The sequence below is a fragment of the Cervus canadensis genome, chromosome 13, assembly GCF_019320065.1.
Source record: "Cervus canadensis isolate Bull #8, Minnesota chromosome 13, ASM1932006v1, whole genome shotgun sequence".
Taxonomy (NCBI): domain Eukaryota; kingdom Metazoa; phylum Chordata; class Mammalia; order Artiodactyla; family Cervidae; genus Cervus; species Cervus canadensis.
Genome location: NC_057398.1, coordinates 73351215 through 73373254, shown reverse-complemented (window position 1 = coordinate 73373254; position 22040 = coordinate 73351215). Strand labels below are relative to the sequence as shown.

The 22040-nt window shown below is 60.0% G+C and overlaps 1 protein-coding gene across 5 annotated transcripts; it reads right to left on the bottom strand.

The window, feature by feature from the left end:
- Nucleotides 1-104: 104 nt before the first annotated feature.
- SLC45A3 (solute carrier family 45 member 3) lies at nt 105-20246 on the bottom strand. 5 transcript variants are annotated; one of them, XM_043485782.1, is made up of 6 exons: nt 18744-18806; nt 17188-17269; nt 6331-6728; nt 4698-5480; nt 3816-4081; nt 105-1825 (listed from the first exon to the last, which is right to left on the bottom strand). In XM_043485782.1, exons 3-6 carry the CDS (start codon nt 6500-6502, stop codon nt 1394-1396), a joined length of 1653 nt encoding a protein of 550 aa, XP_043341717.1. In that variant the 5' UTR covers nt 6503-6728; nt 17188-17269; nt 18744-18806; the 3' UTR covers nt 105-1393. The 5 variants fall into 5 exon arrangements, with proteins under 5 accessions (XP_043341717.1, XP_043341716.1, XP_043341719.1 ...); XM_043485781.1 differs by lacking the exon at nt 18744-18806 and adding an exon at nt 17873-18235; XM_043485784.1 differs by lacking the exons at nt 17188-17269; nt 18744-18806 and adding an exon at nt 20030-20246.
- Nucleotides 20247-22040: the final 1794 nt, after the last annotated feature.

Genomic DNA, 22040 nt, shown 5'->3' with positions numbered 1-22040 from the left:
CCCGACAGGCAAGACAGACGAGTGCTGGTCTATGGCGCCACCTGCTGGTGGTGCTGGGACCTGACGCTGCCCAAACCGGGTCCCTCAGAAAAGACAGAGACCAATGAAACATAGAAGGCTTTAATTTCATCACCATAAACATTATACTCTGATTGCTCACATACAGCATAAAATATTTACTCCGCTAAATAAATAAGACGTGACATTATTACAAACGGCACTTAAACCCCCAGAGAGATAAGACCTCCTTAGCCCAGGCAGGGGGTGCTCCTGAGTTTCTGCGCTAGAGTCCTCAAGCACAGATATGCCCTGGGGGCTGAGACGGATCAAGGCGCAAGGAGCCACACTCTGTGCTTCTGGTCCCAAAACAGCCCCAAGGACGGGGCTGTGGAGCGGCGGGGAAAGATGGGCTTGGGCAGCCCAGCCCTAGAGGGGGTGGGGGTTTGGGGGCTGGCAGGGTCATGGGGTGGGGGGTGCTAGGGAGGCGGCTGAGACCTGGAGCCCCACCCTTCACATTCCCCAGCCCTCCCCACTTCGGGTACCAGGAGCTGGGGTTGTCAGTTGGGATGAGGAGAGCTTGCAAGCTCAGGATTAGGCAGTTTGGGGGCCAGACCAATCCCTCCAGGAGAAGGAGATTCTGGCAACCCTCAGCCCAATAACCAACCATCTCAGGGGACCTAGTCGCCGAGGATCTCATCCTACCCAACTCCTAGACACCTTGATTCCCCCTCTACTTAAATAAATAAGTTAAATATTTAAAAACTGGGGTCCCTGTGATGGCACCACAGGGGCCAACAAGCAAAGTCCTAATAAAATGTAGGGGACGGGGAATAGCAGAAGGGGTGCTGGAGGGCAGGGCAGCTTGCCTTCGCCCCTCGGGATTGTGCTCCCCCAAGTCCTTTTCATACCTGCAAATCCTGCAGAGTCTCACAGTAGAAACACCCGTGCAGGAGCGACAATGGGAGAGCCTACCGGATAAAGGCCCTTGGTGCCAGAACAGGTGGCTGCATTTACTCAAATTTGGGATTTACCCCAGTCCCTTCACTGGGTGCATCTTGACCAGGACACTAGCTGTCCATCCTGAGCCTGGGTGATCCCCCGGCAGAGTCCTGCATTCCAGTGCATGGACTTACTTAAATGCCCCGCCCGTCTTCCCTTAAAGTTAAGTCCAGACTGAAGCCCTCTGAAGAGCTACCAAGCCAGCCGGCCCTCAAGATTTGCTTAGAGCTGGGAGGGAAGAAGCACCTCGCTGCCACCGGGAGGCAGCGGAGAGCCACACCAACCACTTTGGCAGCAGTAGAAAGGGCAAGGCCAGCCCCGACCCCAAGAGGCTGGGCAGGGAGAGCCGAGACCGGGGAGGCAGGCCCTCCGCCCTCCGTGCCTGGCGAGCACCCTACACAGAGTATTTGGCCAAGTCATTCTTGTCAAATACTACCTGCGTGACAAAGTAAATGGCAACCAGACCCAGGCCTGCCGCCGAGACCATGTAGGCAGTGACGGACTGGCTGAGCTGAACGATGAAGCCCATGAACAGAGACGGGGCCACCTGAGACAGCAGGAAGGCGCTGTCCAGGATGGCCAGGTCCAGGCAGATGCCGCGGCCCGGGACTGCCCTGGCCTCCTGCGGCTCAGCCACCACGGCGCGCACGGAGCCGTCGCAGGCGGAGGCCCCGCAGAGAGCGGGCGGGGCTGCCAGCAGGCCGCCAGGTCCCCCGTGTCCGTGCGGGAAGGGCGCCGCGGCCTTGGGGCCCGGCAGGAAGCTGGTCATCACGCTGTCCTCGCCGGCACCGCCTCCGTCGTCTCCTCGGTACTTGGGCAGGAAAACCTGGGGGAGGGGGGGACACACCGGGACAGGTCAGCACCCAGACACGGGGTCTCCCAGCCACGAGGACAGCTCAGCACCCAGACACGAGGTCCCCCAGCCGCGAGAACTCGGCCCTGGGGCCGAGAGGAGGCCAGGCATTGGGTCTCAATGAAAATCGGGAGCAGGGCAGAGAACTGGGCAGACCCCTGCGTGGTCTGCGTCTCCGGTGAGGAGTCTTCTCGGGAGTGGGGGCCGGGAGCCCAGAAGGGGACCCCTGAAACCACATGTTGAAGTCCAATCAGCATGACAGACGAACTCAGTACTGCCAGTTCGAAAGAGAACAGAGCCCCAAGGTAAAAGGAAAGACAGCAGAAGGAAGACAGGCGGGCAGAGAGACACGGGGCGGAGGAACACAGATGAGGGCCCCGCCGCGCCGAACCGCACACTCTCTCCCAGCCTCCTCCCGGCCCCCGCCACCTGCCACTGGAAACCCGTCGACCCCCAAACAGAGATGCGCGCAAGGCGGCGCTCAGGCCCAGGCTGCAGCGGCTGCCCTACTGTGAGGTCTGTGGCCCCAGCCCGGGGCAGGCAGGGTCCTCAGACTCAGCCTGAAGAGGCGAGGAACGCCCACCGCGGCTCGTACGGCCGGCTGCGCTCCTGTGGGAGCCGTCCTGTCCATCTCACCGTCTGCGGGGACGAGCACGGCCTGCTCCTGCCCTGCCCGCGACGCCCCAGAGCCTCCCATCTGAAGACAAGGCCCATCTGACCGCTGACCCCAGGCCCATGCGTGCCTGGAACACCGAGTTCTCAGGGTCGGCTGCATCAGAGCTGGGAGCCCGCAGCTGAGCTAGAGCCAAGGCTCGTGTGCGGCCAGGAGGTGGAGGAGGCGGGCAGGCAGCACGGGGCCAACTGTGCCCGGGACCCCGGCCCGGTCGGCCGCCCTACCCTGGGGACAGATGTGCTCCCCAGTCGAGGGGAAGACCAACGCCAGCACATTCCCTGGCACGTGCCCAAGCCTGGCCTCGGGACACCAGCCTGAGCCCCCAGTCAGCGCAGGAGAGACTGGAGGATGATAAAGGTCATCAGCCCGCCCACAGGGGCCGCAGGGGTCAGGTTCCCCCACCCAACGCCCACCTCTGCTGCTACCAGTTCGGTTAACACGCCCCCCAGCTAGGTGTTTCTCTGCCACCTCGCTCCTGTCCTGCAAGGGGCAGAACATGTCTCCGCTACAGTCTGGAAGCCCTATGAAGGCAGGCTGAGTCTCCTTTTTCTTGGGACACCCCTGGACAGAACTCTGCAACAGGGCTGCAGCCCAGTGAGGCTGGTGGAGGCAACAAAGGTGACCACAGTCTGGGTCAGAAGGTTCCCACAGGAGGAGGCCCCTGGAGAGACTGCTTAGAAGGGGGCTAAGCAGGAAGGAGGCCCCCGACTTACACAGCGCCCAGGCCAGCGGCGGCAGGGGCTTCAGGCTCCAAGATCTGCTGTGGGGGCGGGGGAAGGGGACCAGGCAAAGGAGGGAGGCAGGAAAAGAGACACTAGAAACAGAAAAGGAAGATAAACTGAAAGAGGGGAGGGAGGAGTCTGGAGCCTTCCCCGTCTGAGACGAGAGCAAGGTCAGTCACCAGGTCCCTCCCTGAACAAGGCCCACACCAGGCCTTTCCCACTCACAGGCTGTGAAAACTAGATGCCCCAGAGGTCATCTGATCCAGCCCCCTGCTTCTGCACAGAACACCGCAGCCCAGACTGAGGACTTCAGCTAGCCTGCTTCTTCAGGATTTCCAGAGGATTTCACATTTCCTGCAATCATCCACTTTAAAGGCTTTATAATCCTGACATCAGGAAGTCATTCCCAGAATCTAATCTACACCCTCCTTCCGCAGCCCAAGTCTCTGGCCCTGGGACCACAACAGGCTTCCTCTCCCGTCAAAGAATTCCTCCTCCAGCTTCTCCGGCCAGACCCTGGCCCTGGCCGGGTCGGCCACCCCTCCCCGCCCCCGGCTCCGCTGAGTACCTGCTTCTCGCGGTGGTAGAGGGAGGCGAGCGTGTAGGGCAGGATCTGCAGGGCAGAGAAGGTGACGCCGGTGAGGGCAGCCGAGGCAGTCACCACCGCCAGGCTGCGGGACAGGCACGTGGCGCCGGCCGCCACGGGGAAGGCCACCACGCTGGCCAGGTAGACCGCCCGGGTGCCGAACCGCTGCACCAGCCGGTCCATGACCAGGGAGAAGAGCAGGGAGATGGCACACTGCAGGAACAGCCCCAGGCTGCCCATCCGGACGCCTGGGGTGGAGGGGGAGAGGCCATGAGACGGGGTGGGGCGAGAGCACTCGGAACCAGGAGCACCGCCGCCTGAGCCCAAGACCCGCTATTGCCAAACCCGCGCCCAGCACCCCGCACCCACCCCGAGCAGCGGGAGTCCAGGGTGGGGAAAGTGATCACAGCCACTGGCCAAGGGCTGAGGAAGACGCTGTAAGGGCTCGGAGCGCTCAGCTTCCAGGAGGGGGCCCAGACAGCCCGCCAGAGGCTCCAAAGGAAGAGTTTGGGACGCCTGAGCTGGAAGAGGCTGGCCACGGCAGCGGCGGAGCAGAGGGCACACAGAACGTGGGGCCAGGCAGAGCTTGGCCTGGCCTCCAGACCTGAAATAAGCTCAGCCTCTCCTTCCACCAGGTTGGGGCAATGACTGACCAAAACTTTACAAACAGCCTGAGGCTCCACTGAGGTTGCAGCCAACCTGCCGCTCTTCTCCTGAGCAACTGCACACACAGCCTGCACACTGGCCCATTTGCCATATGGGGAAATCGGGGCCCAGATGTGCAGGCTGTGGGTGTCTCCCCACGCCCGAACACCCAGGAGGGCAGCTCCCACAGCAGCCCCCCGGGCACAGCCACGGCCTTACCTTCGTCATAGTGTCTGCGGGCCTCCGTGCCTGGCTCGGCCCCGGGCACGCCCTGGTACAGCCCCTCGCCCACAAAGTCCGTGTAAAATAACGTGAACGTCATGAACGCCATCCAGCTGCACAGCTCCGCCATGAAGAGCCGGCGCAGGGCGCGGGGCATGCGGCAACAGAGCCGGCGCAGCCGAGGACAGAGGGCGCCCAGGCTCCACAGGGTCAGGCGGGCACGGCACGGGCAGCAGGGCGGCACCGAGGGGGCGGAGAGCCCTTCCGCAGGCTCGGCGGGGCCCAGGGCCGCCTCCTCGGCCACAAACGCCGTGGCCGCCACGCAGGTGAGGAAGATGAGCGCGAGCAGGCCAAAGAGGCACTCCTCCTGGGTGCCCAGGTAGGGCGCCAGGGCGCTGGCGTCCCAGTTGATGGCGGGCAGGAGGTAGCCCAGGCAGCCGCCCAGGCCGATCATGAAGGCGTAGACGGAGAAGGCCTGGCGACAGTGGTCTGGGTCCCGGAAGAGGTCGGAGAGCAGGGCCTCCAGGGGCGTGAAGCACAGCTGCCCGCAGTAGGCCAGCAGCCCCACGCCCAGGATCAGCAGTGCCAGCTCCAGCGGCCTGGTGTCCGGGCACAGCAGCCCCGCCAGCCGGCTGGCCCTCGGGATGAGGAAGAGGCTCAGCAGGACGCCCAGGGACAGGGCCCAGATGAAGGGCCTCCGGCGGCCGTAGCGCCCACGCCAGTGGTCACTGGCTGAGCCAAGCAGCGGGACCGAGACCAGACCCAGCACGGGACCAATGCCTGCAAGGAAGGCGAGGAGTGTGAGCAGAGGGCCGGGGCTCGGATGGGGCCCACCCTCCTCGAGGAGGGACGCGGTGACCACATCGCATGCAAGGCCCACTCTGTACTGGTGCTGTGCTGACCACTTCACAGGACCCTGATGCACTCCTCACAACTGGGATCACTAACGCCCCATGTTAAGATGGGGAAACTGAGGCATGAAGCAGCCGGTCAGTGATAAGCTGCATGGGCACAGAGCCAGGGAGGGCGGGAGGCAGGGTTTCAACAGGCAGGCTGACCCTGACCCTGTCATCCTGACAGACCCCTCTTCCTGGGAGTGAGGAAAGTGACCGTTTGCTTGGTCACCACCAAACGATGGTGACCATTTGCCTTCTGTGGCTTTCGAAGAATTCGTCTCCAGTCAGGAGCCCAGCCCCTGCCCTGGGGGCCAGAAAGAGCCCTTGCGGCGGAGCGGGGGGAACCCCAACCCAGCTTATCAGTATCGAAGTTAGCAGCACAGCCGGGCTAAGTCACCTAACCTCTCATTAGCCTCCACCATCTTCTCTGTGAAATGGGTAACCTCAAAGCGTTACTGCAGGACTTGGATGAGGCCACAGGTTTGAACTGCAAAGGGCACTTTCTCCATGTCTCCGGGGGCTGTACGGGTGTAGGGGCCTGGGACACAGAGGTAACCAGGGAACAGCCCTGTCCTCCTCTCTCTCTTGGAGCCCTCGGCGCAGGGTCAGCCCACTGCTCAGCAGCACTGACCCCCTGGTTCAGGGGCAGCAGGCGCCTTCTGGGCAGAGGCACTGGTGCCTTCCTTCCCCGGGAGGTCTCTGGAGCAGGAGGGGACGAGGACACGGTGACTCACCCAGCACCATGGTCATGAACTTCTCCTCCACCCCCACTTCCAGCAGCAGGGGCGGCACGTAGGTGATGCCTGCCGCCAGGCACACCTCCAGGCCGAAGGTCAGCAGGTTGACCAGCAGGAGCTGGGCCTTCCGATGCCGCAGCAGGCGGCTTGCCCACAGCCTCTGGACCATGCCGGACCAGGAGGGTGGGGCTCCGGCCCGTTCACGCACTCCAGAACGGCTCCGTCTCTGCCTCGCTGCGGATGCTGAGGCCTCTCCTCCTGGCTGCCACTGACTGCCGAGGACTCAGCCGGAAACCCACTTCTGCGGGCCCTCTCTGCAGGTCTGGTTTCTCAGCCATGCTAACCGCCTATCATCGTGGGGGGCCTCAGTGGGCACAGATGTCAACGCTCAGATCCTAAAACGGCAGGGACAGTCACACACAGAGCAGTAAGTTCCAGGAACCCAAGCTCGGGACTCGCTCTGAACTCTGAATCTGGCTCCCTCCCGGGCTGGTGGCGTGGCCCTGCCACCCAGGAGCCACCCCCTGCCGTGCAGGCAGGAAGTGCATGTTCATATTAGCCTAAGGTTGACCTAATTAATAAGGTAAACATGGTTTTTAAACCTCAGTACACTCCAGAGGCTACTAGATGTTAGTAATTCTCTGTTTTGAAATACCTTTGCAACTGCCCTTGTTTCCTAGTATAGAAGGGCGGGGGAAAAAAAGTCAAACCAGCTGAATTCCCAGTTCCCTGGGCACTGCAATCAAGGTGCCCCTGGAGACCCTCTGCGAGGCCCGGTTTGTTTTTCTCTCTCCACTTCCCAAAGCTGGGCTGTTCAATTCCCCTTTGTTAAGAGTCACACTTCCTATTTCACATTGCCTGGCCACAAGCCAAGCTGCACCAAGCTGCCACCCCAAGGAGGAGGACAAGGGGAATAGAAAAGGCTGTGGCTTCTTGGGTTGGGTTTGAGCCTGTCATTGAAACCATTTGAAAAGCACTCGCCTGGAAGAACCTCAGCCTGAAAACCCCTCCTGAGTTCCTCTCCACGCTCAGAGGCCACGGGGAAGAAGCATCCCACTTGAGCTGCCCAACTATCCGGGGACTGGCGGCTGGTCCCAGGTCCCAGCCTCGCCACCTGGCAGCCGCTGTGATGATGCTAGTGACCCCGGGGTGGCTCCGCTCTTGGCCCAGAAATCCCCACAGCCCTTCCCGTCGGGCCTTCTGCTCAGCAATACCAGCAGGGAAGCACCCACCCTGGTCTCCAACCCCTCGGGCAGTGGGCCTTTAGGTCTTGCTTCCTGACCACGGCACCCCCTGCAGTCCACTCTGTTTACAAGTGACCACAAGAGAGGGAAAACCAAGTCAGCTGCGCAGAGAAGGCAGACGGGGGCCCAGTCCCCTCACCTGTCGTCCCACAGTGGGTGGACGGGTGGACAGAGCCTCATGCCCTGCTGTGCAAGGTCCCCGCCGAGAGCCTGGCTCCAGCCCGCCCCGCCCGAGAGCACTCCCGAAGCACCCTCAGCCCTCGGGGCCCTATTCCCATCTCAACATCTTCTAACTTGGTGCTTCTGCTTCCTTATCTAACATCTCGAGGCCCCACAGGGCCTGTGCCTTACAAAGCATGTTATAGGTGCTGTCTGCGCTGCACCACAGAGAAATCAGACGCCGTCAGTCCTGGCTAAGAAGTGTCCATCCCGTCACTGCCTGTTGGGGTTGTGCAGCTTGTAGCCCAGGAAGAAAGGGACTTCACACAAGGCTGGACAACCAGCAGCCTCCCCCTCCAAGATCCACTCAGACCCAGACCATCAGAGAGCCACGGACTGCCACGGGGTGGCATGGGAGACGCGTAAAACACTGCCCCGCGTGGTCGCGAAAGCGGGCTGGGGGACCGGATAACACCCTTAGCTGGGGTGCAGTCCTGCACTGCCATGGCAACCCCAGGAGGAGAGCAGGGGCAGTGCTGTCTGACCTGCAGGGAGTGTTCAGGTCTAAAGGCTTCCAGCCCCTTCCATTCCCCACCCTGGGGACTCCCCTGCCCTGGGCTTTAAGGGACCAGGTCCTCCCTGGGCAAACAGAGACTTTATCAGACCCAGCCTTGCCCACATCCGGCACCCATGCCCAAACCCTGGTTTGCCCCGATTGTTTAGAATAAATTGCAGCTCTCCAGCACCATCAAGCACCCCCCCCACACCTCCCTCCCTCCCTTCAGTCCAGCTCCCCACAGCCAGGACTGAGGAGGATGAAATCCTTCCCATGCCGGGCTCCTCTCTGCACCCTCCAGAGGTGCTGTACCCAGGACCAGGGCCTGGGCCAGCTGAGGGATCCCTGGAGGAGGTGGGCGGGCCGGCCTGCTCTGCACAGCCCTGCTCTCAGGGTGCTGAGCCCGGCCTCCCTCCCTCCTGCCACCCCAGACTCTCCCCAGCCCGGAACTGCCCGAGAGACGCCCAGCCCATGAGAACACCCTCCCTTCCAAAGTCCCCCTTTCTTTTCCTTACCGTCCCGCAGTGCCCCGGCCTCCCCTGTTTCGCCCCACCCCAGCCCTCAGGAGGAGGAAACAAGAGGAGGACCCCCACAGCACCAACTCAAGTCACCAGTGGTCCTTCCAGGGCCTTCTAGACACAGAGGAGCCCAGGGCCCAGGCTCGGACAGACAAGGGACCAGGAAGCGGTCTGTCCCCACCTTCCTGCCTCCCACTCCCATCTGCATCCCAGGGAACACCTCTCCCTAAAGCTTGAAGCTGACAACTCCCGCTGGGTCCCCCTGCTTTCAGAGCCCCCTGCATCCTCAGGGACACAGGCAGGGCAGCAGCATCCACTCCGCGCCTCCACCCTCCAGCCCTAGAGATGCTTCAGACTCAGATCCTCCTCCCCACGGCTCCTGGAGCCCAACCAGAGGGGCTCAGCTGGTGGAGAGGGGGCGGGAAGATGAGGGAAAGGGGGCTGACCCTGTGGACAGGAACGGAAGACCTCTAGGAGGGCAAGTCCCTCTCGAGGTCCAACTATCTCCCCCTCTCCTTCCAGATCCCGGATGACGGGACAGCAAGGAAGCTGAAGGAACCCCAAGACTTCTGGAAAGCCTTAGGGAGCTCTGCCCTGGGCCATCTTCCCTCCCCTCTGGGGGAGCAGAGCTCAAGCCCAGAGAGACGGAGGGTGAACCTGCATTCTACCTGCCCAGCTCCAGATACCCAAAAACTCCGGGTGCAACACCCCCAGAGCGGACTATAGGCTCCGCTGCAGCTTTCCAGCACCCACCCCAGCGTGAGAAGGGGCTGGGAAACGTTTATCTAAAGAGTAACTCACTGACACCAGCCCGGGGTGGGGGGTGGAAGGGACGGGCAGGACCTAAGTGCTGCCCCCACGCCCAGACGCCCCAAGGAGACGCCAGCCCAACCCCCAGAGGGCGGCTCCTGAGGGCTCAGCCAGGGGTGCTGAGCGGAGGGCAGACGCTCCAGGGCTGGAGGGGGCCCTGTCCCCCTCGCCCCATCTCAGGTCAGACCGCGGCAGGGAGTACGGGAAATGCAACTGAGCAACAGGAGCGAGCCTTGGCCTGAACATTTTCTCCAAACTCAGAGGGCTGGAGGAGGCCGGGCAAAGGCCCCTGCAGGAAGGGAGTGTCGAGGGACGCATAAAGAGGCCTTTGAGGCCGTTCAAAGGGGCTCCTGCCACCCCTCCGGCGAGGTGGGGCTGGGGTAGCAGGCGGCCCCTGCAGACGACAGAGGCAGAGGGCTGGGGGCAGCTCTGTGGCCTCTTTATGCGGGCGCAAGCCCCCACACCCGCCCAGGCATCAAAGGGCCCCAGCCCCGGCCTGACCCCAGAGCCCCGTGCCCCGCGCCCTCCCTGCAGGCTCACACAGGCCACGGTCTTTCTCACGAGGCCAGGGAGCCCCTCCTCGCAGAGAAGGAAACAGGGAGGGGTAGGCCCCTTGAGGAACACTGACTCAGGGGCAGAAAGGGGTGGGGTCACTCCGGGCCAAGCTCCCCAAGACCCCCAGCCCAGGCTGGGGCTGCAGGTGCGGAGGACCCCACAGGTAGCGCCCCGAGGCTGCACGGGACAGGGGACTCTGGTTTCCTCCACACCAGCCTAGACCCCAGAGCCGCACCCCAAAGTTGCCATCTCTCAGATCCTCTAGGGTCGGGGGCAGAGAATAGCTCTGGAAGTTCACCAAAACCTCCTTGGCGGGGGGGGGGGGGCTACCCAGCTCCTTGCCTGAGTCCCAGGGGGCCAGTGTCCTTGGTCCTACCTCATAACACCTAGCCCCCTGCACCCCCAAAATGAGCTCTGTTCTTGCAGCAGCTCCACAGGAGCCTTAGGACAGCCCAGAAAGCTTGTGCTGGCCAGACAGGTGATGGGAGATGAACACGCCTGTGAGGTGGCAAGCTCTCCACCATGACAGACCCCCCTGCCTGGGCCACTGGGCTGTGGGAATTCCGCCTGCCTGGGCCAGGGAGAAGGGGACGCCTGACAAGGCTCCATGCAGCTCCCACGCCTTCCAGCCCACGTTCAGCCTGCGTTCTCCGGGCTCAAGTGTACTTCCAAGGAAGCAAGGGTCTGCTCCCCGACCCCCGCCCGACCACCGGCAACAGCGATCTGCATAAGAAGCCAAGGCCCACGACCCCCCAGGCTCCCCAAGGCGTGCGGGAGCCCCACTCGGAATGCAGCCGGAGAGCGGGAGGCCCGGGGCTGCGGCAGAGAGAAGGCCCTCCCCCACCAGCCTGCAGCCCAGCCCCAGCCTCCCCCGGGCCCAGGCCGGGGATTTAGCGTCCGCCCTGCTGCGCCGCCTTTTCTTCGCTCGGACGGGAAGCCTTCTGCTTAGCAGCTTGTCAGAGCGAGCGCGGGGCTGCGGGCCGGGACACAAAGGGGGATTAGGGAGAGACCTCTCGGCCGCAGAGTAATCCGTCAAACTCCCCCTGGCTGCCGCCCCGGCCCTGCCCGCTCGGGCCCCTTCCAGCTGCTGAGGCCCCCGCCCCGCCCCTGGGCCCCGCCACGCTGGGCGGCAGAGAGACCCCCAGTCCCCGGGCGGGGGGCGGCCGCAGACACTGGGAAAAGGGCAGCGGCTCCCTTCCCCCATTCCCCGACGTGTGAAAACCCAACAGGTGGCAGCCCCGCGGAGGGAAGCCGCTTTTGTTGCGCGTCTGAGAGCCCCTGCCCGGCTCTGAGACACACAAGTGCGGGGGAGGCCGGGGGAGGGGAGGGGAAGGGACCCGGGGCCCAGAGCCCGCCCACCTCCCCCGGCCAACGCAGCCACGAGGCGGCGGGCCGGCGACCCTCACCTGGGCCCCTCTAAGCCGAGCACGCCTCCCAGAGTCACCTGGCAACCCCACGGGGGCGGGCAAAATGGACACACACCTAATGCCAGGCGCCCGGGCCTGCGGATCAGACGCCCCTCCTGCAAACTGCAGCGACCCAAGATCCCCCGGGACCACCTTGACCAAGCGCCCCCCACACCGAGACAGTCCATCTCCGTCAGCTGGCAGCTCTCTGAACCCAGACATCCCCAAACCCAGTGGGTTCTCCAGGGTGGCCAAGGTTTGACTGTCAGCCTGACATGGGTTCGCCTGCCAACTCCGCACCTCACTGTAACTATGGGACCTTGTCCACTGACCTCCCTAAGCCCCAGTTTCCTCATCTGCAATGACCAACAGCAGCTAACACTGTGGTCTGCTACATGCCAGGGACCCTTCCAAGCGTTTGAGTCTTCCAAATGGCTTGATGAGAGGGTACCCATTTGACAGGCGAGGAAACTTAAGAGGAATACCACCGTCAGAGTAGTGTGAGGGCTCGGACGTGCAGGCTCCTACAGCACCGGGCTTCCTTACGGAGAAACATGGGAGGGGCCCTCTCATTCCCAACAGGAGCAGCAGAGGTCGCAAGGGGACCAACTCTGCGTCTCCGCTCGGCTTCCACCCTCACCCACGCGGCTCCTGCAGGGGCCCCCAAAGGCAAGAAGAATGCCAAGAATGTAAATGCTTCCCCAGGTGCTGGCCCCAGCAGGTGAGGAGAGGTCACTGGGCAGACACGCCTGGTGCTGGAGGCTGCGAAGGGAAATGGAGGCTGGGGTAAACATTTCCAGTTAGGGGACAGTGAGCCACAGAGAATAATCACAGTGGCCGACACTTGCTCACGGTCCAGGAGGTGTCTGCATGTACCGGATGTACCTTCTCCATTCATACCATTTGCACAATCCCACAAAGTATTTAACATTCCTATTTCACAAGGATGAAAGGGGAGTTTCAGAGAAATAGGTTAACACGCCTAAGGCTGCACAGGTAAAAACGGTTGACTGGAAAGTTCAAACCATTCTTGAATTCTAGAAGGTGCTTGGAACTAGGAGCCTGGACAGTGTAGCTCAGTTTCAGCAACTTTTCCAGCTGTGTAGCCTGAACTACCTCTCTGGGACTGTTTCCACACTGTAAAATGAGTGCTAGTCTAGATGCTGTCTGAAGTTCTTTACAACTGTACGGCTATGTGATCTCACACCGGCCCCCTGGCCCCAGGTGGGGTGCTCACCAGAGACAGGTGCCCACCGACAATGCCGCATGGCACTGGTGGGGGAGTCCTAGCCCTCCACCAACGAGAGCCAAGGGGAACCAGGTGGAAAAGGCTGCCCCAGCTACACCTACCCCATCCTTTACCTGCCTACATACTGCTCGAGTACAATAGAGCGCCAAGGGTCAGCGGTCACCTGAAACTGATCCGAGCAACCAACCCGTCTGGGGGCAGAACTGACCTCTCCCCTCCTCCCTCCCAGAGCTGGACTCTGTTCCTGGCAGAGTAGCTAAATTCTTTCTCTACTTGGGCCACAATGAACACTTCCCTACAAGGCGGGGTAGTGGTGTGTGGGGGAGAGGAACACAGGAGAACGGGGAGCGAGGCACACTCAGGCCGCTGGGGAGTCCCCTCCCCCTGCTCCCTACAGCCCCTGCAAAGCGAAACCTGACCAGCCTCCCTCCAGCACACTTGCACTCTGCCAGCCAGCCGGACCAGGCGGCTCTCCCCAGCCATACACATCCTTGTCACCACCCTCCCACCCCCTACCGAGCTTGACCTCCCTCAGAAGGTGACAGATACAGGAAAGAGACCAGGGCACGGAGGTCTGGGCAGACCTACTAAGGAGCAGAGAGCCCTGGGCCCTGGAGTTAGACCATGGTGCTGGGTCCCATCCCTCGGATCTCAAATTCAATGGTCTCTGAGGCCCTTTCAGCCCTGATGTTGAAGCTGAAGCTCCAATACTTTGGCCAGCTGATGCGAAGAGCTGACTCATTTGACAACACCCTGATGCTGGCAAAGATTGAGGGCAGGAGGAGAAGGGGACAACAGAGGATGAGATGGTTGGATGGCATCACTGACTCAATGGACATGGGTTTGGGTAAACTCCAGGAGTTGGTGATGGACAGGGAGGCCTGGTGTGCTGTGGTTCATGGGGTCACAAAGAGTCAGACATGACTGAGCAACTGAACTGAACGGAACTGGTCCTAGGGTCTGTGACCAGCCCCATTTACCAGAGGGGGCTCTGGGCTGGACTCAGCCCTAGGGATGTGTTCTTCAAAACAGTCCCCTTAGCAGTGAGCAGGGTTGAGGGGCTCCAAGAAAGAGGTGGTTTTTCTGTTGCTGCTAAAGAGCCCGAGTTTGCCCACCCCTGAAGAGAGTGTGCCTCCATGCATTACAACCTCACCTCCCCCAGAGCAATGTCAGTGAGACTAAAGCCTGCCCACCCACCACCACCGAGCTCCCCCTGTGCAAGCCCTGCTGTGAAGGGGCTGGGGGTTGGGAAATAACCCACCGCAGGCAGAGCACCCTGAGGTGGGGCAGGCGTGCACGCTCCGTGCTCTCCAGGGTTCCTGGAGGAGGCTGAGCCGTGACAGTCAGCAGGCAGGAACTATGCACAAAAATGTAGTGTCCACAGAACACCGCTGCGGGAGCCTGGGATTTCTATATGCGCCCGCCTCTCCTTTTAGCCCCTTCCCACTCAAGTGTGGCGGGAAGAACACCAGGCCCCAGATCACGGGACGTGGGATATTCATCAGCACTGGGCCTGTTTTTATTTTCAAAGCAGCCATCATGTTCCAGTCACCTCCCCTGGCCCTCCCCTCCCTTTCACCTAAATCTTATCCAGCAAAAGTCCCCACGTCCCCCAGGACTACCTGAACCTCCTGCTGCCAAGGACCCCTTTCCCCCAAACCCTGACGACACACACTGGACACTGAGTGATGGACATGGTCCTCCTGGTCCCTGGCTTGTAGTCCTTCCCTGTCTCCCACCCCACTAGCCCTTCAGCTCCTAGAAACCAAGCAGCATAGCCCCTGCTCAGGCCCTGTCAAGGAAGGTGCTCAACCAAGGGCCTTAAAGGTGAGGCTGATTCAGGATTCCTGTCTGATGGGATCCAACCAGCGTGTCCAGGTACACTGAAGGTGCTCGGCTCTAAGCCACAGGAGCCAGGAGCAGGAATCTAGATTGCCACACTCCCAGGGATGGGTCAGGCACTCCCAGCTTGAACACTATTTGCTAACTCAAAGTATGCTTGGGCAAGGGCGGGGGGCATAACAAAGCACTGGGGAATGACGGCTGTCTCCAGCTGACTGCTCCTGGGGGCATCCTCTCTGCCTAGACTTTCCTCTGGCCTGAATCTGATGACTGAAGGACCGCAGACTATGAGACCAGAGGCTGGTCTCCAAACTCCATTCCAGCTGGTTCATCCCAGCTTCCTAGACAGAATGACCTCCGGAATTAACAAGGAAAAACCAACAAACATACCAAGCACCTGGTCTGTGCTGGCTCCTTGCTAAATATCATGGTCTCATTTAATCTTTACCGTAACCTTGTAAGGTGGATACGATCATCTGCATTTAAATACAGACACAGAAACCAAGGCCAACAGGTGAGGTAGGCTTGTCGCCAACATCGGAAGCAAGAAGGCCCACAAGTCGTTCAGGGTCAGTGGCAAAATGTGGACTTCTTCCCGTGGGGGAGGGAACACAGACCATGTAGCAAAAAAAAGGCTCACACAGGAAGTTCTGGTCAGCCATCAGGACCATCCCGGGATGGCGCTGTCACCAGCCCCTGCCCCCAGGCGGGGACGCTTAATACACTGGACAAAGCTGCATGCTCCAGCCCTGCTGCTGGGAGTCAAGTGGCATCAGCGTTCAAGACACTGGGCCTGGTACCAACTGGTCCAGCCTCCACCCTTGCTATCCAGCAAACAGGGCCACAGACTGTTAACACACAGAAAGCCAGGCTGGGTTTTCTTCCTGACACCAGAAAGCAAAGGGTTCCAAGCGCTGGGGCAGGAGGACAGAGCAGAACAGCAACTTCAGAACACTCCCTCCTCTCCCACAGTTTCTCTAAAAATCAGAACAAAAGAAGTCTTCTCTGCATAGAAGGCATTTAACCTTTCAGGCGCTGTACCTTCACCATTTCATGGCACTTTCCTCCGACTTGAGGAAATAGGCAGGGCAGGGGTTTCTGGACTGATTGAAAAACAAGCCATGCACAGCAGTGACAGGGAAGAGACCAGGACGTCAGTCCCGCTGTGTTCCTCGCACCGGGCAAGTTCGACTGCAAGTGCCATTTGCGGCTCACATACAGCTGTATGCGGTGTAATTCCCTTGCTAACAAACTTTGGTTCCTGAGCGTGAACCACAAGGACTGCCTCCATTGCTAAAAAACAATAGCAGCTGACATTACTTGCAGCGGCTGTGCTCAGAGCTTTACCTACATCATCCTCACAATACTGCGAGGCAGGTACTGCTTTCCTCATCTTACAGAGGAGGAAGCTGAGGCACAGAAATGTGAACTAATTTGTGCAAAAGAAAATGAGACTGGGACTTCCCTCGTGGCCCAGTGGCTAGGCTCTGCACTCCCAATACAGGAGGCCCAGGTTCGGTCCCTGGTCAGGGAACCGGAGTCCACAAGCCACAGCTAGAGATCCTGCATGCCGCAGCCAAGACCAGGTGCAGCTAAATAAATAAAGGAAACGGAATTCAAATCCAGGCAACCGAGTGCTAGAGCCCAGTCTCTTAACTAGTCGTACGGACTCCCCAGAGTCCAGAAGGCCTTGATCCTAAAGAAACAAAGTCTACAGCAGAACCCAAGAACAGAGGCCCAGGGTGGGTGCTGTTGTCTGCTAGGGAACACGTGTACATACAGTGGATATCGTTAATACCAGTTACCTGTAACTGGGCACTTGTTACCTATCAGGGCACACAGTCCAGCGCTCTGCATGCATGGCTTAATAAAGCCGGAGTGCTTTTTACATTTTAGATATAGGAGTTAGTGATGGACAGGGAGGCCAGGCATGCTGTGGTTCATGGGGTCACAAAGAGTCGGACACGACTGAGAGACTGAACTGAACTCATGTGTACAAATATTTATATTTGCTCCATTATTATTTAATAAATAACAAAGCTACAGAGGAGGAACTTTCATTATTACTGTCATCCCCATTTTGTAGCCAGGGATACTGAGACTTAAAAGATGTTATGTAACTTGCCCTTCATCCTGGAGCAGCCAGGATACAAACACCTGATAGTCTGGATTGTTATCCATGATACTGTGTTTCAGGCTCCAGGAGTCCTGATGAGAGCTTAATCTGCCTTTCAGAGTCCTCAAGACGATCCTGCCTCTCTCCCTTTTCTCCCCAGAGCCCTGCCCAGGCTGAGAGAGAGGCCCCCATGCCATCCCTCCAGCACCCAGCGGCCTGGAGGTATCTCAGTGGCCACCGAGGATCACTGTGCAGCTCCTCATTCTCCTGCAGGACACCTCAGAGCCGGGAGGGACACACTCCATCACTCCATGAGCAGACAGGAAAACTCCCACCCCAACAGCCTGCACTAAATTGGGGCCTGAACGTCCACAGCTATACTCACAGCTGTATTTTTACCTTCAGATTCATCCTGTGGACTCAAGTTCCATTTTTCCGAGCACTTTTAGTTAGAACAACAGAGTCCTGGTTTCGGACAAGCCTGGTGAGAGGAGATAAGGGAGGAATGGGAGGATGAGACCTGCATCTGTTGGCTGTGATCTCAAATAACTTTGCAATCTCACACTGGAAGAAGTTGCTCTATAGGGAAGGCTGGGGCAATCAGCAGCCTACATTTCCTGGCGCTGCCCTCCCCATCCCCACACGCCCGCCTGCCGCCAGGCCTCCACGCAGGGGCGTCCAACACCAAGGCTGCCCCACTCAGAAGTGCGCCCGGAAAGGCAGTCAGAAGCCGCCCAGGACCTCACCAAGCCCCCGAGCAACGCTTTCGGGAGCCCAGCAAGGGTCACTCTAGGACTGCAGCCAGCTGCAGACGGCAGCTTCGCCGGGATGGGGTCTGTGTTACAGCTGAAGAACAAGTCCGCACCAGGTACCGACCGGGGCCAAACCCTTCCGTACCCTCGAGTGTGGCCCCTGGGGGAAAAAGACAGGGAGGTGTGGCCCTGGGGGGGTGGGGCGGGAAGCGGAGCAGGTCAAGAGTGCCGGTCTGGAAGGCAGACACCGATTCAGGGGTCAAGGGCAAGGTCAACGCACACTGATGCAGCGCCGGGGACCACAGGGGACCAGGGGCAGGGCTGGTCCTCACCCAGGGTACCCGCAGTTCCCTGGGGCCTTCCCGGGCAGGCCTGCCATGGGAGCCCAGAGCCCTGCGACACTGTGGCGGGTGTCCAAGGACCACCTCAGCACACCTGTTGGCTGATCTCAGGATCTTCAGCACCTTCGAACCTGGTAGGCGAAGATAAGGACGCCCTTTCTTTTTCCTCCTCTTCTGACGGATAACCGAGGCTCAGGACGGCGCGCACACTGCAGCCCAGCTCTCTGCCCGGAGCCAAGCCCCGAGACTGACGTGCGAAAGGGCTCAGCCCCCTTTCCCTTCCAAATAACCCCTCACTGCCCCCAGGCAAGCCGCCCGCGCCCGAGGACCCCGCGGCGTTCCGGCCGTCGACCCCTTCCTCGGCTCCCAGGTCCAGGACGCTCGCGCCCCGGTGACTCACCCTGCCCCTTTCCGGCGAGGCTGAGACAAGAGAAGAAAATAAACCAACTTTCCAAAGAAAACTCTGACGCGGGAGAAGGCCACCGGAGCGAGCGGCCGGTGCGCCCGCCGTCGGCCAGACCCGGGGCTCCGGGGAGGGGCCTCTCTCCGCCCACCCCGCCGCCCAGCCGGCCGGGGACGCGGGGGACCCGGCGCCTCCAGCCCGGCCCGCCTCCGCGAGAGAGAAAGCGCGGCTCCGCGGGGGCCCCCGCAGCCCGCCCGCGGCAGGGTGACGGGCGCGCCCGCGGAGCCTGCAGCCAGTCACACCCCCCGGGACTCGCGGGGCCAGCGCGCGGGCGCCGGACGGCCACCGCGCCGCCCCCTCCCCGGGGGCGCAACTCACGCGCCGCCGAGGAGCCCGGCCGCGCCGCGCCCCTCCCCGCGCCGGGACCCTTCCCGCGGAGCGGGGCGGGCGCGCCCCTACCTGGCCGAGGAGGGCGCCTGTCACCGAGGGCCGCCGCGCGCGGGCTCGTCCCCTCGCCGCCCCCAGCGCGCCAGCCGGCGGCTTTTAAATCTCCAGGTTACTCGGCGGGGGGAGAGAGCATGCGCGCTGGGGCGGCCCGGAGGGGGCGGGGCGAGGCGGGCCGGAGGTGGGGGGCTGCGGGGAGGGGGCGGGGTGGGGCCGGTACCCACCAGGGGAGGAAAGCGGGAGGTCTCCGAGCTGTCTTTGTAGCCGCGACCGCGACGGGCAGCCCCCGCGTGGCTCCCAGACTATCATTACCTAGGGCAGTGCGCCGCGCCCTCGCCCTCGCCCTCGCCCTCGCCACCAAAACATTTAGGTAGAACCTGCCCGGCTTCCCGGGGCGCCTCCGCTCCCCGCGGCCGGTCTGCAGCCATTACCCGCGCAAGCTATGCCGGCCAGTCCCGGGTCCCCCGGGCCGAGCCGCACCCCACCCACCCAGGACCAGCCTTTGCAAGAGATTCTTCTTGCATTCTCCCCAAGTTACTCTTCTTACTGTTTGCTGTTCTCGGAAGCAGAAAGAGCTTCCTGATGGCTCATTCAGTCCCTCTTCCTGAAGTTAAAAGATTTCAGATTTTTTTTTTTTTTTCTGTTTAAGAGTGTGTATGGGGAAAGGGGCGGGGGGCGGGGATAGGATATGTTGACAGTAAAGTGTCCCCTATATCAGCTGTTGAGCATGGTCCCAGAAGATGCCTGTTTCCAGGATGACCTGTGCAGGTGGGAGAGAACTGGGGGCCCAGGCTGCCCTTGGGGTGGGGGCCCCTTTGTGTCTTTCTTCCTCCATGGAGGGGAGAGCACTCCGATTTATGAGCATTGTTGGTTTGAATACTACAAAATCAGGGGGAAGATGCTTTTGAAGGGGAGGACCAACTATGGCTGTAGCCATGGACCCAGTACCAGGGCATAGGGCTCCAAGGCTGGCCCTGACATCACCCAGGTGTGATGTGGGAACAAGTCCCTCCCATATTCTGAGCCTGGGTAAGAAGGAGTTGGCCAGAGGGTCTCTAAAGGAACCTCTGATTGAAGGCAGAAAAGAATGGGAAGTCTCAAAGGGAGAGAGGAACAGTGGAGCCCTGGTGATGGTGGGGAGGAGAGTGGGCACAGGAGAGGGGAGAGGGAGAAAAAACAAGAATCTACTCAGTTTTCTGGATCACTGAATAAGTTGTTCTCTGGGCACACTTACCCCTCCCCCAGCCTCCCAGCAGGTGACCCTCCAGGGCCACAATCGCTTTCCAAAGCCTTTGACTCACCCATTTGTGGCCAGCAGAGAGATCGGGTGGAGTCCTGAGTCCCTGAGCTGGTGTCCGTCTTGCCCCAGAAAAGAGGGCAGCAGTCAGGAGGAATTCCAGGTCAGTTGGAAAATTACTGAGCCAGGAGAGCATGGATGGTGGTATTTTCCAGGCTTGGGGGAGGAGCACTGGGGGTGCAAGGGGGAGCAAGAGCCCATCCTCCCCGCTGGCTGGCTGTTGCTGGGAGAGCCTGCGTGCCGCGTGCCCTGCCTTGAGCCCTGGCAGGAGGAAGGGGGAGGAGGGCTCAGGAGAGTGAGCTGACAGTGTCCTGTGAGATCCTGGGCCCCACCAGAGGGTCTGGCCACGTGGATGAGTGCTGGCTCACCCCTCTGCAATGCCGGTGACCCTTCTTTACCAAGCCAGGTGGGCGGGCTCGCTAGGTCCCACCCAGCACAGGGGACTGGAGGACCCTCCACTGGCAAGATGCTCCCTCCCCTTTTTCTGCTGGTGTAGCCTCATATAATAACAGTCAACTTTTACTGACTGTGCCGGTTGCCCTTCTAAATGTATTTCACGTATAAACTCATCCATTCCCCATGATGACTCAAGACACAGGTACCATTTTCAGATGAACTGAGGCAATCACTCAGTCCAATTACTACTGCTACTACTACACACCCACACTCACATACACAGTCTCTGAGCCCCAGAAACAAAGCAGAGGCAGTCCTGGCCAGTGACATCCAAGCCTAAATGAAAAATCCTAACATCCACACCACCCCCATGATGCTGGGTCGCTCTGGATTAGTAACAGTTTCCCTGGGTTTCAGAGCCCCACTAAGTCAGCTGTAGAAAAACCATCGTGTCCCTTCCCCATCTTCTGCTCCCCCTCCCCCACCACACATGCACACACGCGCGCACGCGCGCGCGCATACACACACACACACACACCCTACTCCCTAGCCACTTCCCATTTATAGGAAATGGGGGATGACGTGAGGAGCAAGGCATTCCTTGGGGAACTGCTAATAGTCTGGCTGGATATTGGAGAAACCAAAGATGCTGGCAAAAATGCATTAGCAACTTCTGCTCCATCCCCCACCCACAACCCCTCCCCATTATCTTGGGCTCAGAGGAAGTGTCTTCCTCTTTCTACAGAGATAAGATACTCAGCTGGCGCTGGTTAGCCTGAAAAACTAAGGCTGAGAAGCCATGAAGAACCTAGAGTTCCCTTGATGTTTCCACCTGCTCTCCTATCTCCACCACCCAAAGGCTGTGGTCCTGGTGGAGAGGGCTCGTTGCTTCTTCCCCTGTTTGCCTCGGGCTGATGGGTCAGCAGTCTCTTTAAGCATAAAGGCCACCAACTGGCCTAAATCTTCACTGTGGACTTTGAAGGGGGAGGGATGGAACACAAGAATTCTGAACATAAGAATTCGATTTCTGGAATTTCTCTTGTGTCAAAATAACTAGAGATATGTACCTCAAGGAGATCCAACCAGTCCATTCTAAAGGAATTCAATCCAGAATATTCATTGGAAGGGCTGATGCTGAAGCTGAAACTCCAATATTTTGGCCACCTGATGTGAAGAACTGACTCACTGGAAAAGACCCTGATGCTGGGAAAGATTGAACGTGGAAGGAGAAGGGGACGACAGAGGATGAGATGGTTGGATGGCATCACCAACTCAGTGGACATGAGTTTGAGCAGGCTCTGGGAGTTGGTGATGGACAGGGAAGCCTGGCATGCTGCAGTCCCTGGGGTCGCAAAGAATCAGACATGACTGAGCGACTGAACTGAACTGATGTATATCAGAAGTATGTACAAGATGTTCATCCCATCATCCTTCATGATAGTGAAAAATTAGAAACAATTTAAATGTAGACTAATGAGCCATTGGCTAGGTAAATTATAGCAAATCCACATAATGGAACATTGTTGTTGTTCAGGGGCTCAGTTGTGTCCAACTCTTTGCAGCCCCAAGGACTGCAGCACACCAGACTTCCCTGTCCCTCACTATCTCCCAGAGTTTGT